Below are 14,047 nucleotides of genomic sequence, written 5' to 3'. Positions count from 1 at the left end.
TTTACATAAAATAACAGATAGAAAGTACACAATTGCATATGATTGAGCCATCACAGGTTTACACTATTTTCCTGTGTGTGTTTTCATCCTGTTTCAGTTGAGAGTTTGTTTACTTAACCAGTCCCATTGTTAAGTCTCTCACTTTGGTATGATGACAGGTAAATTGTGTTGTGATGCGTGGGCTAAATGATGATGAGATTTGTGACTTTGTAGAAATGACAAGGGAAAAGCCAATTAATGTGCGGTTCATCGAGTTCATGCCTTTTGATGGCAATGTGTGGAATGTCAAGAAGCTAGTTCCTTATGCTGAGATGCTTGACACAATTGTAGGTGGAAGTATCCATAGACTGTGAATATGTTCCATTTAATATTTCAGATAGCGATATTATTCATGTAGCATTATTGTTTGCTTACAAAAATAAGCTTTTAACCTGTCTATAACAGGTAAAACACTACAAAGGTCTCCAACGGCTTCAAGATCATTCGTCTGACACAGCAAAGAACTTTAAGATAGATGGATTTGTGGGAACTGTTTCTTTCATTACATCAATGACACAGCATTTTTGTGGTGGATGCAACAGATTGCGTCTTTTGGCAGATGGAAACCTCAAAGTTTGTCTTTTTGGTCCTTCAGAGGTATCCTATTTATTACTTTATGTTTCTAATTATTTCATTTTGCCAAGGTACATTTACTTTATTTTAAATCTATGTTTCTCATATATACTTTATAAATGTGTGCATGCATGTGTGTTTTTGCAATATGGAAGCTAAAAAAAAAAATTGTTCACAAATGGAAGATGCTGTCAATCTGTTAATTGGATTGACTAAATTTTCTATATAGAGTCACCACAGAAAAAGTTTTTCTTCTGCTTAAAGGACTAGTCTGGGCTTGGTCAATATCATAACTTATAAGATAATTAGTGCGGTATAATAAGGTAATTAGTGAGGTATAAGTTTGGGTGTAAAGGCTTAAGTGACACCATTCCATTCTTTTGCAAGTTTGTATGTTGATGGACAATTGTTAATTTTAGGTATGTTCTATGCTTAGAGCAATTTATTTCAATTTTCCCAGTGAACTCAATATCTTTTCCAGATTAGCAATCACATCAGCATAAATTGCTGATAGAACATAAACATAAATCGCAGAAGACAAGCCAAGACAAGAGGACACAAGATGTGGCGCTAGCCAGTGACAAACCCCAATGTGGGGAAACCCTTGATCAATTCTTCTTATATGTTCTTCAATAGTTCAGCAGAGAGAGAGAGAGAGAGAGTACATATACATCAGAAGTCAACATTTTGACTTATCTAAATAAGATCAGAGATCATCTCTAAGAAGATGACGCATGAGGTAGCTTAACTGTTAAAATTTAGGTATGTTCTATACTTAGAGCAATTTATTTCAATTTTCACAGTTAGCTCAATATCTTTTCTAGATTAGCAATCACATCAACATTAAAGTAAACTGCAGATAGAACATAAACATAAATCGTAGAAGACAAGTCAAGACAAGAGGACACAAGATGTGGTGCTAGCCAGGGACAAACCCCAATGTGGGGAAACCCTTGATCAATTCTTCTTATATGTTCTTCAATAGTTCAACAGAGAGAGAGAGAGATGTAGGTTTACAACAGAAGTCAACACTTTGACTTATCTAGATAAGAGCATAGATCATCTCTAAGAAGATGATACATGAGATCAGTTCAAGACATGCTGGTTCAACTGATTCTCCAAGGTGACTCCTTCACCTATTGTTGTGCTACATTTCGTCATCATGCTGCACCTCACCGTGCTGCACCATGTTGCACCCATCATCACTATGCTGCATCTCATCATGCTTCATTAACCATGACTGTACCCATCACTGTACTGCATTATGTGCCATTGCTGCACCATGTTGCCATACTGACCTATGTGCTCGTTGCATCTTGCTTGCTTGTTGTCTCTAGCATGCTAGCTGTCCCTTGCATGCTAGCTGTAACATTGCATGCTTGGTGTATTTGCTGCTAAGTACCATACAATTGTCCCAATGTTAGTTAGTTGTGCCTTGCATGCTGCTCGCCTTCGGAGATAGATGCTCTGGCTGTTCCGACAGTTTCGGCAATTTTGGCTGTTCCCGGTAGTTTCGGCAGTTCTGACAATTCCGGCAGTTCCAACAGTTCCAGCTTTTCCCGGCAGTTCCAGCAATTCCTGGCAGTTCCGGCTTCTACCCTCTGCGTCAGCTTTCCCGGCAGTTCCGGCTATTCACGGCAGTTCCGATAGTTCCGACAATTCCGGCTATTCACGGCAGTTCCGATAGTTCCGACAATTCTGGCTATTCCTAACAGTTCTGGCAGTTCCGGCTTTTCTCGATAGTTCCGACAATTCCTGGCAGTTGCGGCTTCTGTCCTCTGCGTCAGCTTTCCCGGCTATTCTTGCAGTTCCGGCTGTTCCTGGTAGTTTCGGTTGTTCCCGACAGTTTCGGCTATTCCCGGCAGTTCCGATAGTTCCGGCTTTTCCCGGCAGTTTCGACTTTTCCCGACAGTTTCGGCAGTTTCGACTTTTCCTGGCAGTTCCGACAGCTCCGGCTTTTCTGGGCAGTTCCAGCTTCTGCCCTCTAGATTAAGGCAGCGTTATCCCTTAGGATCTCTCCTCCTACTAAAACTCAAAGACAAGTAGAGAGGAAGAGATCCCAAGTGTGTTGAAATGACTTGAAGGCCACCTCTATTTATACTAAAACGTTGAGCACAAGTGGGGTTTATTTGGTTGCTGGTCGACCTTGATGAATTGTCCCATAACACAAATAAATTCATAACTCCATGAATACTTATCGGAATCGGATGATCTTTAGATCAATCCTACACCTCTCGATGAGAGGGATCCAAGAAAAATATCAGCTTCCATTAATAAGATGACCCACATGGAGTTTGGCCCTAGTTGCCAATTTTAACACTCCCTCCCAACTAGGGAGAACTCCATCCGTTGATCCATCTGTCTGACTATACTATCTCTGCCATCAGTGCCCTGCACTGCTCTGCTTTGCTGAGCTCTGCTTTGCTTTGCTCTGCTCTGCTAAACCATGAAGAAGAAGAATTGATCGAGAATGTCTTATACCATTCTCTACTGACCCAAAGTCAGTTTTATTGATCCCAAATCACTATCACAAGAGAGTGTCTCAAACCACTCATACTGATCCCAGATCAATGGAGGTCATCCTATCATAGGGAGTACGGTAGATACATCGATGCATCGATCGATAGTACTACTATGGTCCCTAACCCCATTTCCTGCTCATTGATCAGATGAGAGGTACTTCCCATGAGTCCCAGATTGCATGGGTAGGATGCTTCGACAGGAGAACTAATCATCCTGTCCACAGGAGAACGAATCATCCCGCCCCATAGTCGCCACGGGAGAACTATTCATCCCGACCCACAGGAGAACTAATCATCCTGTTTCACAGTTGCCACGGGAGAAATAATCATCCCGGCCCACAGGAGAACTGATCATCCTGTTCCACAGTTGCCACGGGAGAAATAATCATCCCGGCCCACAGGAGAACTGATCATCTTGTTCCACAGTTGCCACGGGAGAACTAATCATTCTGTTCCATAGTTGCCACGGGAGAACTAATCATCCCGGCCCATAGGAGAACTAATCATCCTGTTCCACAATTGCCATGAGAGAACTAATCATCCCGGCCTACAGGAGAACTAATCATCCTGTTCCACAGTGGCCACGGGGTATCACAGGGGAAGGTTGAACTTGTCATCTTGTACATAGCGCACCACCAGGGGAGGGTGAGTTGCCTTGTGGTCGTATATTGCTCCAGTAAGTACCCCAAGCCCCCCAAAGCTCCCAGAGGTCAATGCATGCAAAATGCAGGACCCTTATAAGAAGGTCTCTCAACGACTCCAAGTCGTTAAGGAAAGTCATAGATTTGACCTTTCCCCCAGGCTTTGACAAAATGTCTGGGACCTGTACATCAGTCTCAAAGCGATGGAGCCTCCTCGCTCATCAACTTACCATATCCCAGATAAGGCAGTATCCGATGTCTATCTGTTGGAGCAATCATCGAATACGGGATTCCTCAATAATCGAATCCCCCCTCTAGTTGTCATAGAGAATCACAATGGTATTCATCATGTGTACAAACAGCTCACTTAAGAGCTTTTGCAACCATGCAGCTTCTCACGAGATCATACTCGTAGCTATGTATTCGGTCTCGGCGGTGCTTATAGCAACTGACTTCTGCTACCTGCTCATCCATGATATCGAAGCAGAATCCAAAGAGAACCAACACTGAGAAGTGCTCTAGTGATCCTCCACACTGCCTGCCTAGTGAGCATTCGAATAATCATGTAGTTTCATATTTCTGGCAGTGTATCTCAATCCATGAGAGATTGTGCCCTGAAGATATCTCAGAAGATTCTTGGCACCAATCCAGTGAGGCTCAACCAAATATGAGCTCACCATGCTAACTGCAAAACATATATTTGGACGAAAGTTCACCAAGAACATCAACACGAATGAGTTTATGAAACTCAGAGGCATTTCCCAAATCTGGTTCGACATCACTACCATATAACTTCTGAAAGTTAAGATCCTTGAGGTAGTCATAGGCTTGCAGTTTATCATTCCACATCCAGAATCCAACTCCCTCTTACTTTTGCAAATGAGAGGGTCTGCACCTGTCAGAAATAGGTCGTCCTCATAAGGTGCTGGTATGAGAGGTCTATCATCCACAACCTTCAAACAATGGTTTGGATTGGCTTCACTCTTAGTGAATCTCAACTTCATATGACAACTATCAATCCTCTCATACTATGCTTGAGGAGTCTTGCTTCAAGCCATAGAGGGCTTTCTTCCACCTGCATACGTGAGATTCCTGATCATCAATCTCAAACCCCTTGGGTTGTTCCAGACCTGTAGACCTGCTACATGAGGGGAATGGTCCCCTTGTAAGATTTTCCTTCGGTACATCTCAGACATGTACTTTCATACTCTTTTTGAATTCAGGCATCCCTGTCACGATTTGACTCACAGACCTCCAGTGCTATGTGTCAATGGACATGGTCCCCAGTGGACTTCCTACAACTTGATACAACCTTGAACTCAAAAACATCTTTGAAAATTCTATTTTCAAACACGTACCTTTCCATCGATGAGTGCCACCTCGTAACCTTTGACTTCCATTGCTGAAATGGACACCAGGTTCTTCTTGCGATCAGGTACATAAAAGAGATTCTGTAAATGAATTGAGTTACCCTCATTCAATTGAGGGGTAACATTCCCTACACCCTTTCTGGGATAGGTGGCATCGGCTCCAAGTATAATCCCATGATTGTTTCCATCTCTACCAAATTAGGGAGTGCACCCTTCTATCCGATGAAGTGCCTTGAAGCACTACAATCAATAAGACAGATTCCCAAAGAATCTGAAGGAGAGGGCCAATACAAGATAACGCTTCTTTATCTTATCAAAAACAACATTTGATTCTTCATTCCTGGGGTTCCTTGCTTTCTTTGAAGAGTCGGCCATTTCCTTGATGACATGCATTACCTATCATTCCTTTGATCATTGAAGATGTCCATGGAATGATTGTTATCTTCATCAAGAGATGTGTCTCTGCCATTTGGACACTCCTTCGCATAATGGCCAAACTTATTGCAACCAAGGCCTCTGCCTTTCCTTCCATCCTTAGATCCGGACTTCCCAATGAAGTGATCTTTAGTTAGGCCATCAAAAACTTCTGCTGCGCTATTCTGATAATATTCTTTGCTTCGACTTCACCCTCAGTGAATTTGAAGAGGGATGAGGAATCCACTAATCCTTTTTTCCTTTCCCAACTCTCTTTGGTGATTGCTCTTTCACTGTTGCTTGGGCATTGTCTTCACCTCAGCTCTGATACCATGTTAAATTTTAGGTATGTTCTATGCTTAGAGCAATTTATTCAATTTTCACAGTTAGCTCAATATCTTTTGCAGATTAGCAATCACATCAGCATTAAAGTAAACTGCAGATAGAATATAAACATAAATCGCAGAAGACAAGCCAAGATAAGAGGACACAAGATGTGGCGCTAGCCAGGGACAAACCCCAATGTGGGGAAACCCTTGATCAATTCTTATATGTTCTTCAATAGTTCAGCAGAGAGAGAGAGATAGAACGTTTACAACAGAAGTCAACACTTTGACTTATCTATATAAGAGCATAGATCATCTCTAAGAAGATGATAGATGAGATCAGTTGAAGACATTTTGGTTCAACTGATTCTCCAAGGTGACTCCTTCACCTATCATTGTGCTGCATTTCGTCGTCATGCTGCGACTCACCGTGCTGCACCATGCTGCACCCGTCATCACTATGCTGCATCTCATCATGCTTCATTAATTTTGACTGTACCCATCACTGTACTGCATTATGTGCCATCGCTGCACCATGTTGCCATATTGACCTATGTGCTGGTTGCATCTTGCTTGCTTGTTGTCCCTAGCATGCTTGTTGTCCTTTGCATGCTTGCTGTTGCATGCTAGCTGCCCCTTGCATGCTAGCTGTAACATTGCATGCTTGGTGTATTTGCTGCTAAGTACCATACAACTGTCCCAATGTTAGTTAGTTGTCCCTTGCATGTTGCTCTCCTTCGGAGAAAAATGCTCTGGCTATTCCGGCAGTTTCGGCAATTTTGGCTATTCCTGGTAGTTCTGGCAGTTCCAGCAATTCCGGCTATTCCCGGCAGTTCCGGCTTTTCTCGGCAGTTTCGACAATTCCCGACAGTTCTGGCTTTTGCCCTCTGCGTCAGCTTCCCGACTATTCCGGCAGTTCCAGCTGTTCCCGATAGTTCCGGCTATTCCCGACAGTTCCGACAATTCTGGCTATTCCCAGCAGTTCCGGCAATTTCGGCTTTTCTCGACAGTTCCGGCAATTCCCTGCAGTTCTAGCTTCTTCCCTCTGCGTCAGCTTTCCCAGCTGTTCCCTGTAGTTCCGGCTATTCCCGGCAGTTCCGGCTATTCTCGGCAGTTCCGGCAGTTCCGGCAATTCTGGCAGTTCCGGCTTTTTCCGGCAGTTCTGGCAGTTCCGACTTTTCCCGGCAGTTTCGGCAGTTCCGGCTTCTGCCCTCTGGATTAGGGAAACGTTATCCCTTAGGATCTCTCCTCCTACTAAAACCCAAAGACAAGTAGAGAAAAAGAGATCCCAAGTGTGTTGAAATGACTTGAAGGCCACCTCTATTTATACTAAAACGTTGAGCACAAGTGGGGTTTATTTGGTTGCTGGCCGACCTTGACGAATTGTCCCATAACACAAATAAATTCATATCTCCATGAATACTTATCGGAATCGAATGATCTTTAGATCAATCCTACACCTCTAGATGAGAGGGATCCAAGAAAAATATCAGCTTCCATTAATAAGATGACCCACGTGGAGTTTGGCCCTAGTTTCCAATTTTAACATTAACTGAACTTAGTTGAAGGCATGCTGCTTCAACTGATCTTCCAAGGTGACTCCATCACCACGCGGCACCTATCATTGTGTTGCACCAGCATACCATGTCCAGCATCACTGAGCTGTACCATGCATGACACCGTGTTGTGCCCCTTTACATCATCATGCTGCATGCCTTTCATCATCCTGCTTTGTGTAGTGCTGCACTATGCATATTGCTGTCATATACAATGCTGTCTACTTACAGCATTCATCATAAGACACCAAGGTTTCTTGCTATGGTGCTATGGCCTGTGGCCTAGCACATAGCAATGCCAATGTCTTCGAACAACGAAACTGATTACAGTGACTGATTGCTGCAACAACCCTAACAGATTCATCAAGCAACCCTTATAATCTGCGGCCTAGGCAAGGGAGACTTCTCTTCAACCGTGCTGCTGTTCTGGGCACAAATCTGCCCCAAACCTATCCACGCTGTCTCTTGTTCTGAGGTGATTAGGCCTGCTGCCTATCACAGTTCAGCTGTCATCTACAACTCACTCCAAAACCCCTTGATTGCAGTCCAAACAACCTTGATTAGGCTTGGCCTCAACAGCCCTACACACAGCTCCTTGATCCTTGAGACAACCCTGTTCTTGGGCCTGTTTGCACCCTCAAACAACCCTCAAACTAATCCGCACTCCCACAACAACTCGGCCTCTAATCTAGGCTCTCCATGCTGTCCTGAAGTGACCTTACCACGCTGTCTCTTCTTGCTGCAGCTAGGGCATTCTGCCATCGTTTTCGTGACTGCGTTTAGCTATGTATAGGGCATGTTTTTACACCAACTATGGCTCTTCCAAAGCTGGGCTATAACCCTTAGATCTGTGGCTAGGGCTCCAATACTGTGGATTCAAGGCCTCCTCATGACAACAGATCTTGCTGCGTATAGAAACTCCCCTAAACGTGGATAGATCTCCCTTCAATGATCTTGCTTTTGCTGCAGCTAGGAGCCTCTTTTGACTGCGGTTAGGGCATCCCTTTTTGATGCGTCTAAGGGCTGTCTCAAACCCTTCCAAAGCAGCATATAGGATTAGGGCATGACTACGTTTAGTTAGGGCATGATATGACCTGCGGCTAGGGCATGATAGGACTACATTAGGGTCAGCTGTTAGGTCTCTTTCACCGTGCTAGATCTCCTTGCTTGGACTGCGGCTAGGCTTGATTATAACAGCGGCTAAGGCATCCTTCTTTTGTTGCGTAAGGGTCTCCTTCTAGACCTACGTTTAAGGCTTCATCCTCTTGGATTTCTCTTGCCACTAAAACCCAAAAAAAGTGGAGAGAAATCAAGAGTGAAGTGTGTGTCCAAATGACTATCAAGCCACCTCCTTTTATACTAAAACGTTGAGCACACATGGGGGTTATTTGGTTGCTGGCCGCCCTTGACGAATTGTCCCATAAGTTATAACACAAATAAATTCATATCTCCATGAATACTTATCGAAATCGGATGATCTTTAGATCAATCCTACACCTCTCGACGAGAGGAATCCAATAAAAATATCAGCTACCATAAATAAGATGACCCACATGGAGTTTGGCCCTAGTTGCCAATTTTAACACTCCCTCTCAACTAGGGATAACTCCATCTGCTGATCCATCTGCTAGACTGTGCTATCTCTGCCATCAGTGCCCTGCACTACTATGCTCTGCTGAACCATGAAGAAGAAGAATTGATCGAGAGTGTCTCATACCATTCTCTACTGACCCAAACTCAGTCCCATATGAAGAGAGTGTGTCATACCACTCTCACTGATCCCAGATCGGTTCCAAAAGAGAGGGAGTTATATCATTCTTACTGACCTGAAGTTAGTCCCATATGAAGAGAGTGTGTCATATCACTCTTATTGATCCCATATCAGTTCCAAAAGAGAGTGAGTTATATCATTCTTACTGACCCGAAGTCAGTGTCATTGATCCCAGATCAATATCAAAAGAGAGTGTCTCAAACCACTCATACTGACTTGAAGTCAGTTTCATTGATCCCAGATCAATATCACAAGGGAGTGTTTCAAACAACTCATACTGACTAGAAGTCAGTTTCATTGATTCCAGATCAATATCATCCTAGCATAGGGAGTACGGTAGTAACATGATGCATCCATCGGTACTACTATGGTCCCTATCCTCATTTTGTTACTCATTGGCCAAATGAGAGGTACTTCCCATGAGTCCCAGACTGCATGGGTAGGATGTCTCAGTAGGGGAAGGATGAACCACTCATCCTGCCTACATGTCACAAGGGGTAACCCAGGGGAAGGCTGAACCACTCACCCTATACACAACAAATCAATAGGGGAAGGTTGAACCACTCACCCTATGACTGTGTTTCGGCAGGAGAAGGATGAACCACTCATCCTGCCTACATAGCAGACCACTAGGGGAAGGCTGAACCACTCACCCTATGGTTGCTCATCGCTCGACGATGTACCCCCAAGCCCCCCGGAGCTCCCAGAGCTCAATGTCCATATCATATAGGACCCTTAGGAGAGAGTCTCTCCACGACTCCTAGTCATTCTCGGAAAGTCACAAATTTGACCTTTCCCAAGGGCTTCGACAGAATGTCGGCGACCTGCACATCAGTCCCAATGCGATGGAGCCTTCTTGCTCCTCGATGTACCATATCCCAGATAAAGTGGTACCTGATGTTTATATGCTTGGAGCGATCATAGAATACATGATTCCTCAACAATCGAATCCCCCTTTGGTTGTCACAAAAGATCACGATGGTATCCAACATGTGTCCAAACAACTCACTGAAAAGCTTCCTCAATTAGGCAGCTTCACACGAGACCATACTCATAGCTATGTCTTCGGTCTCAGTGGTTCTCAAAGCAACTGTCTTCTGCTTCCTGCTCATCTAGGATATCGTAGCAGAACCCAAAGAGAACCAACACCTAAAAGTACTCTTGCGATCCTCCACATTGCCTGCACAATCCTGCAGCTTCACATTTCCGACAGTGTATCTCATTCCATGAGAGATTGTGCCCTGAAGATATCTCAAAAGATTCTTGGCACCAATATAGTGAGGCTCAACCATATATGAGCTCAACATGCTAACTGCAAAACATATATCTGGATGGGAGTTCACCAAGAACATCAATGCTAGAATGAGTTTATGAAACTTAGAGGCATTTCCAAAATCAGGTCCGACATCACTACCACAACTTCTGAAAGTTAAGCTCCATAGAGATAGTCACGGGCTTGCAGTTTACCATTCAAAATCCGGAATCCAACTCCCTCTTACTTTCGCAAATGAGAGGGTCTGCACCTGTCAGGAAGAGGTATTCCTCATAAAGTGCCAGTATGAGAGGTCTATCATCCACAACCTTCAAGTAATGGTTTGGATCGGCTTCACTCCTAGTGAATCTCAGCTTCATCTGATAGCTATGAATCCTTTCATGTCAAGCCCAGGGTGTTAGCTCTAAATCATAGAGAGATTTCTTCAACCTGCATACATGAGATTCCTGATCATGAATCTCAAACCCCTCAGGTTGTTCCAAACCTGTGGACCTGCTACATGAGGGGAATGGTCCCCTTGTAATATTCTCCTGCGGTACATCTCGGACATGTACCTTCATGCTCTTCTTGAATTCAGGCATCCCTGTCACCATCTGACTCACATCGGGAAGGGCCCCATAATAAGCATACCTTCAGTGCTATAGGAGAGATGTGTCAACTGACATGGTCCTCACTGGACTTCTTGCAACTTGATTCAAATTGCTAACCCTGAATAAAAGCATCTTTGAAAATTCCATTTTCAAACATGTACCTTTCCATCGATGAGTGCCACCCTGAAACCTTTGACTTCCATTGCCAAAATGGACACCAGGTTCTTCTTGCGATCAGGTACATAAAGAGATTCTTGTAAATGAATTGAGTTACCCTTATTCACTTGAGGGGTAACATTCCCTACACCCTTTACGGGATAGGTGGCATTAACTCCAAGTATAATCCCATGATTGTTTCCATCTCTACCAAATTAGAGAGAGCACCTTTCTATCCGATGAAGTGCCTTGAAGCACTACAATCAATAAGCCAGATTCCCAAGGAGTATGTCATTCCTCTGATCATTGAATATGTCCCTGGAATGATTGTTATCTTCATCAAGTGATGTATCCATGCCATTTGGACACTTCTTTGCATAATGGCCGAACTTATTGCAAGCAAGACATCTACCTTTCCTTCCACCCTTAGATCCAGACTTCTAATTGAAGTGATCTTTAGGTAGGTCATCAGATGCTTCCGCTGCGTCACTCGGATATTATTCTCTGCTTCAACTTCTCCCTTGGTAAATTTGCAGAGGGATGAAGAACCCATTGAGCCTTTTTGTCCTTTCCAAATGTCTTTGGTGATTGCTCTTTCACTCTTGCTTGGGCTTTGTCTTCACCTCAACTCTGATACCATGTTAATTTTAGGTATGTTCTATACTTAGAGCAATTTATTTCAATTTTCCCAATTTGCTCAATATCTTTTCCAGATTAGCAATCACATCAACATAATATTAAATTGCAGATAGAACATAAACATAAATCGCAGAGGATAAGCCAAGACAAGAGGACACAAGATGTGGCACTAGACACAAGATGTGGCACTAGCCAGGGACAAACCCCAATGTGGGGAAACCCTTGATCAATTCTTCTTATATGTTCTTCAATAGTTCAGCAGAGAGAGAGAGAGTACATATACATCAGAAGTCAACATTTTGACTTATCTAAATAAGAGCAGAGATCATCTCTAAGAAGATGACACATGAGGTAGCTTAACTGAACTCAGTTGAAGGCATGCTGCTTCAACTGATCTTCCAAGGTGACTCCATCACCATGCGGCACCTATCATTGTGTTGCACCATCATACCATGTCCAGCATCACTGAGCTGTACCATGCATCACACCATGCTGCGCCCCTTTACATCATCATGCTGCTTTGTGTAGTGCTGCACTATGCATACTACTGTCATATACAATGCTGTCTACTTACAACATTCATCATAAGACACCAAGGTTGCTTGCTATGGTGTTATGGCCTGCGGCCTAGCACATAACAATGCCAATGTCTTCAAACAATGAAACTAATTACGGTGACTGATTGCTGCAAGTTGCAACAGCCCTAACAGATTCATCAAACAACCCTTATAATCTGTGGCCTAGGCAAGGGAGACTTCTCTTCAATCGTGTTGTTTTTTTGGGCACAAGTCTGCCCCAAGCCTAGCCACGCTGTCTCTTGTTCTGAGGTGATTAGGCCTGCTGCCTATCACAGTTCAACTGTCATCTACCGCTCACTCCAAAACCCCTTGATTGTAGTCCAAACAACCTTGATTAGGCTTGGCCTCAACAACCCTACACACAGCTCCTTGATCCTTGAGACAACCCTGTTCTTGGGCCTGTTTGCACCCTCAAACTAATCCGCACTCCCACAACAACTCGTCCTCTAATCTAGGCTCCCCACGCTGTCCTGAAGTGACCTTACCACGCTGTCTCTTCTTGCTGCGGCTAGGGCATTCTGCCATCATCTCTGTGACTGCGTTTAGCTATGTATAGGGCACGTTTTTACATCAGCTATGGCTCCTCCAAAGCTGGGCTATAACCCTTCCTTAGATCTGTGGCTAGGGCTCCAAGACTGTGGATTCAAGGCCTCCTCATGACAGCAGATCTTGCTGTGTATAGAAACTCCCCTAAACGTGGATAGATCTCCCTTCAATGATCTTGATTTTGCTGCGGCTAGGAGCCTCTTTTGACCGCGGTTAGGGCATCCCTTTTTGATGCGTCTAAGGGCTGTCTCAAACCCTTCCAAAACAGCGTATAGGATTAGGGCATGACTGCGTTTAGCTAGGGCATGATATGACCTGCGGCTAGGGCATGATAGGACTACATTAGGGTTAGCTGTTAGGTCTCCTTCACCGTGCTAGATCTCCCTTCTTGGACTGCGGCTAGGCTTCATTATAACAACGACTAGGGCATCCTTCTTTTGCTGCGTAAGGGTCTCCTTCTAGACCTGCGTTTAGGGCTTCATCCTCTTGTATTTCTCTTGCCACTAAAACCCAAAACAAGTGAAGAGAAATCAAGAGTGAAGTGTGTCCAAATGACTATCAAGCCACCTCCTTTTATACTAAAACATTGAGCACACATGGGGGTTATTTGGTTGCTGGCCGCCCTTGACGAATTGTCCCATAAGTTATAACACAAATAAATTCATATCTCCATGAATACTTATCAAAATCGGATGATCTTTAGATCAATCCTACACCTCTCGACGAGAGGAATCCAATAAAAATATCAGCTACCATAAATAAGATGATCCACATGGAGTTTGGCCCTAGTTGCCAATTTTAACAAAAATGGAAACTTAAGAAGAAAATATATTAATGCAACTTCTAAAGGTTTTGAGGGGTTCCAAATTCCTCTCCCTTGGAACAACCATTATTAACCAAGTCATTCTTCAAGAGAAATTAAATCATACATCTTGTCATGATTGCCTAATTGCGGTGTAATCTCTTCTCTCAAGGGATGTTTTCATATAATAGAATGATGTGAATCAGTTTACAGTCATGTTGGTTAGGCAGGCACTAAGTTTTTATGAATGG

General features: G+C 43.7%; 1 protein-coding gene across 8 annotated transcripts in view; it reads left to right on the top strand.

The window, feature by feature from the left end:
• Positions 1-14,047, top strand: part of LOC149153217 (GTP 3',8-cyclase-like) — a 210,664-nt gene that overhangs the window by 98,442 nt on the left and 98,175 nt on the right. For all 8 annotated transcript variants that reach the window (XR_016262637.1, XR_016262636.1, XR_016262638.1 and 5 more), the window contains 2 exons: positions 159-326; positions 445-636. Coding sequence is in view for 5 of the 8 variants with exons in the window: in XM_089439957.1 (XP_089296083.1) it covers positions 159-326; positions 445-636 (360 nt within the window). In the remaining 3 variants the exon portion in view is untranslated. The remainder of the gene's footprint in view (positions 1-158; positions 327-444; positions 637-14,047) is intronic.

Source organism: Pinus tabuliformis, chromosome 9, assembly GCF_031772625.1.
Source record: "Pinus tabuliformis cultivar Carrire ecotype Pingquan chromosome 9, CPIR1, whole genome shotgun sequence".
NCBI lineage: Eukaryota > Viridiplantae > Streptophyta > Pinopsida > Pinales > Pinaceae > Pinus > Pinus tabuliformis.
Note: the sequence above shows the minus strand (reverse complement) of the source record. Positions and strands in the feature narration are given on the sequence as shown.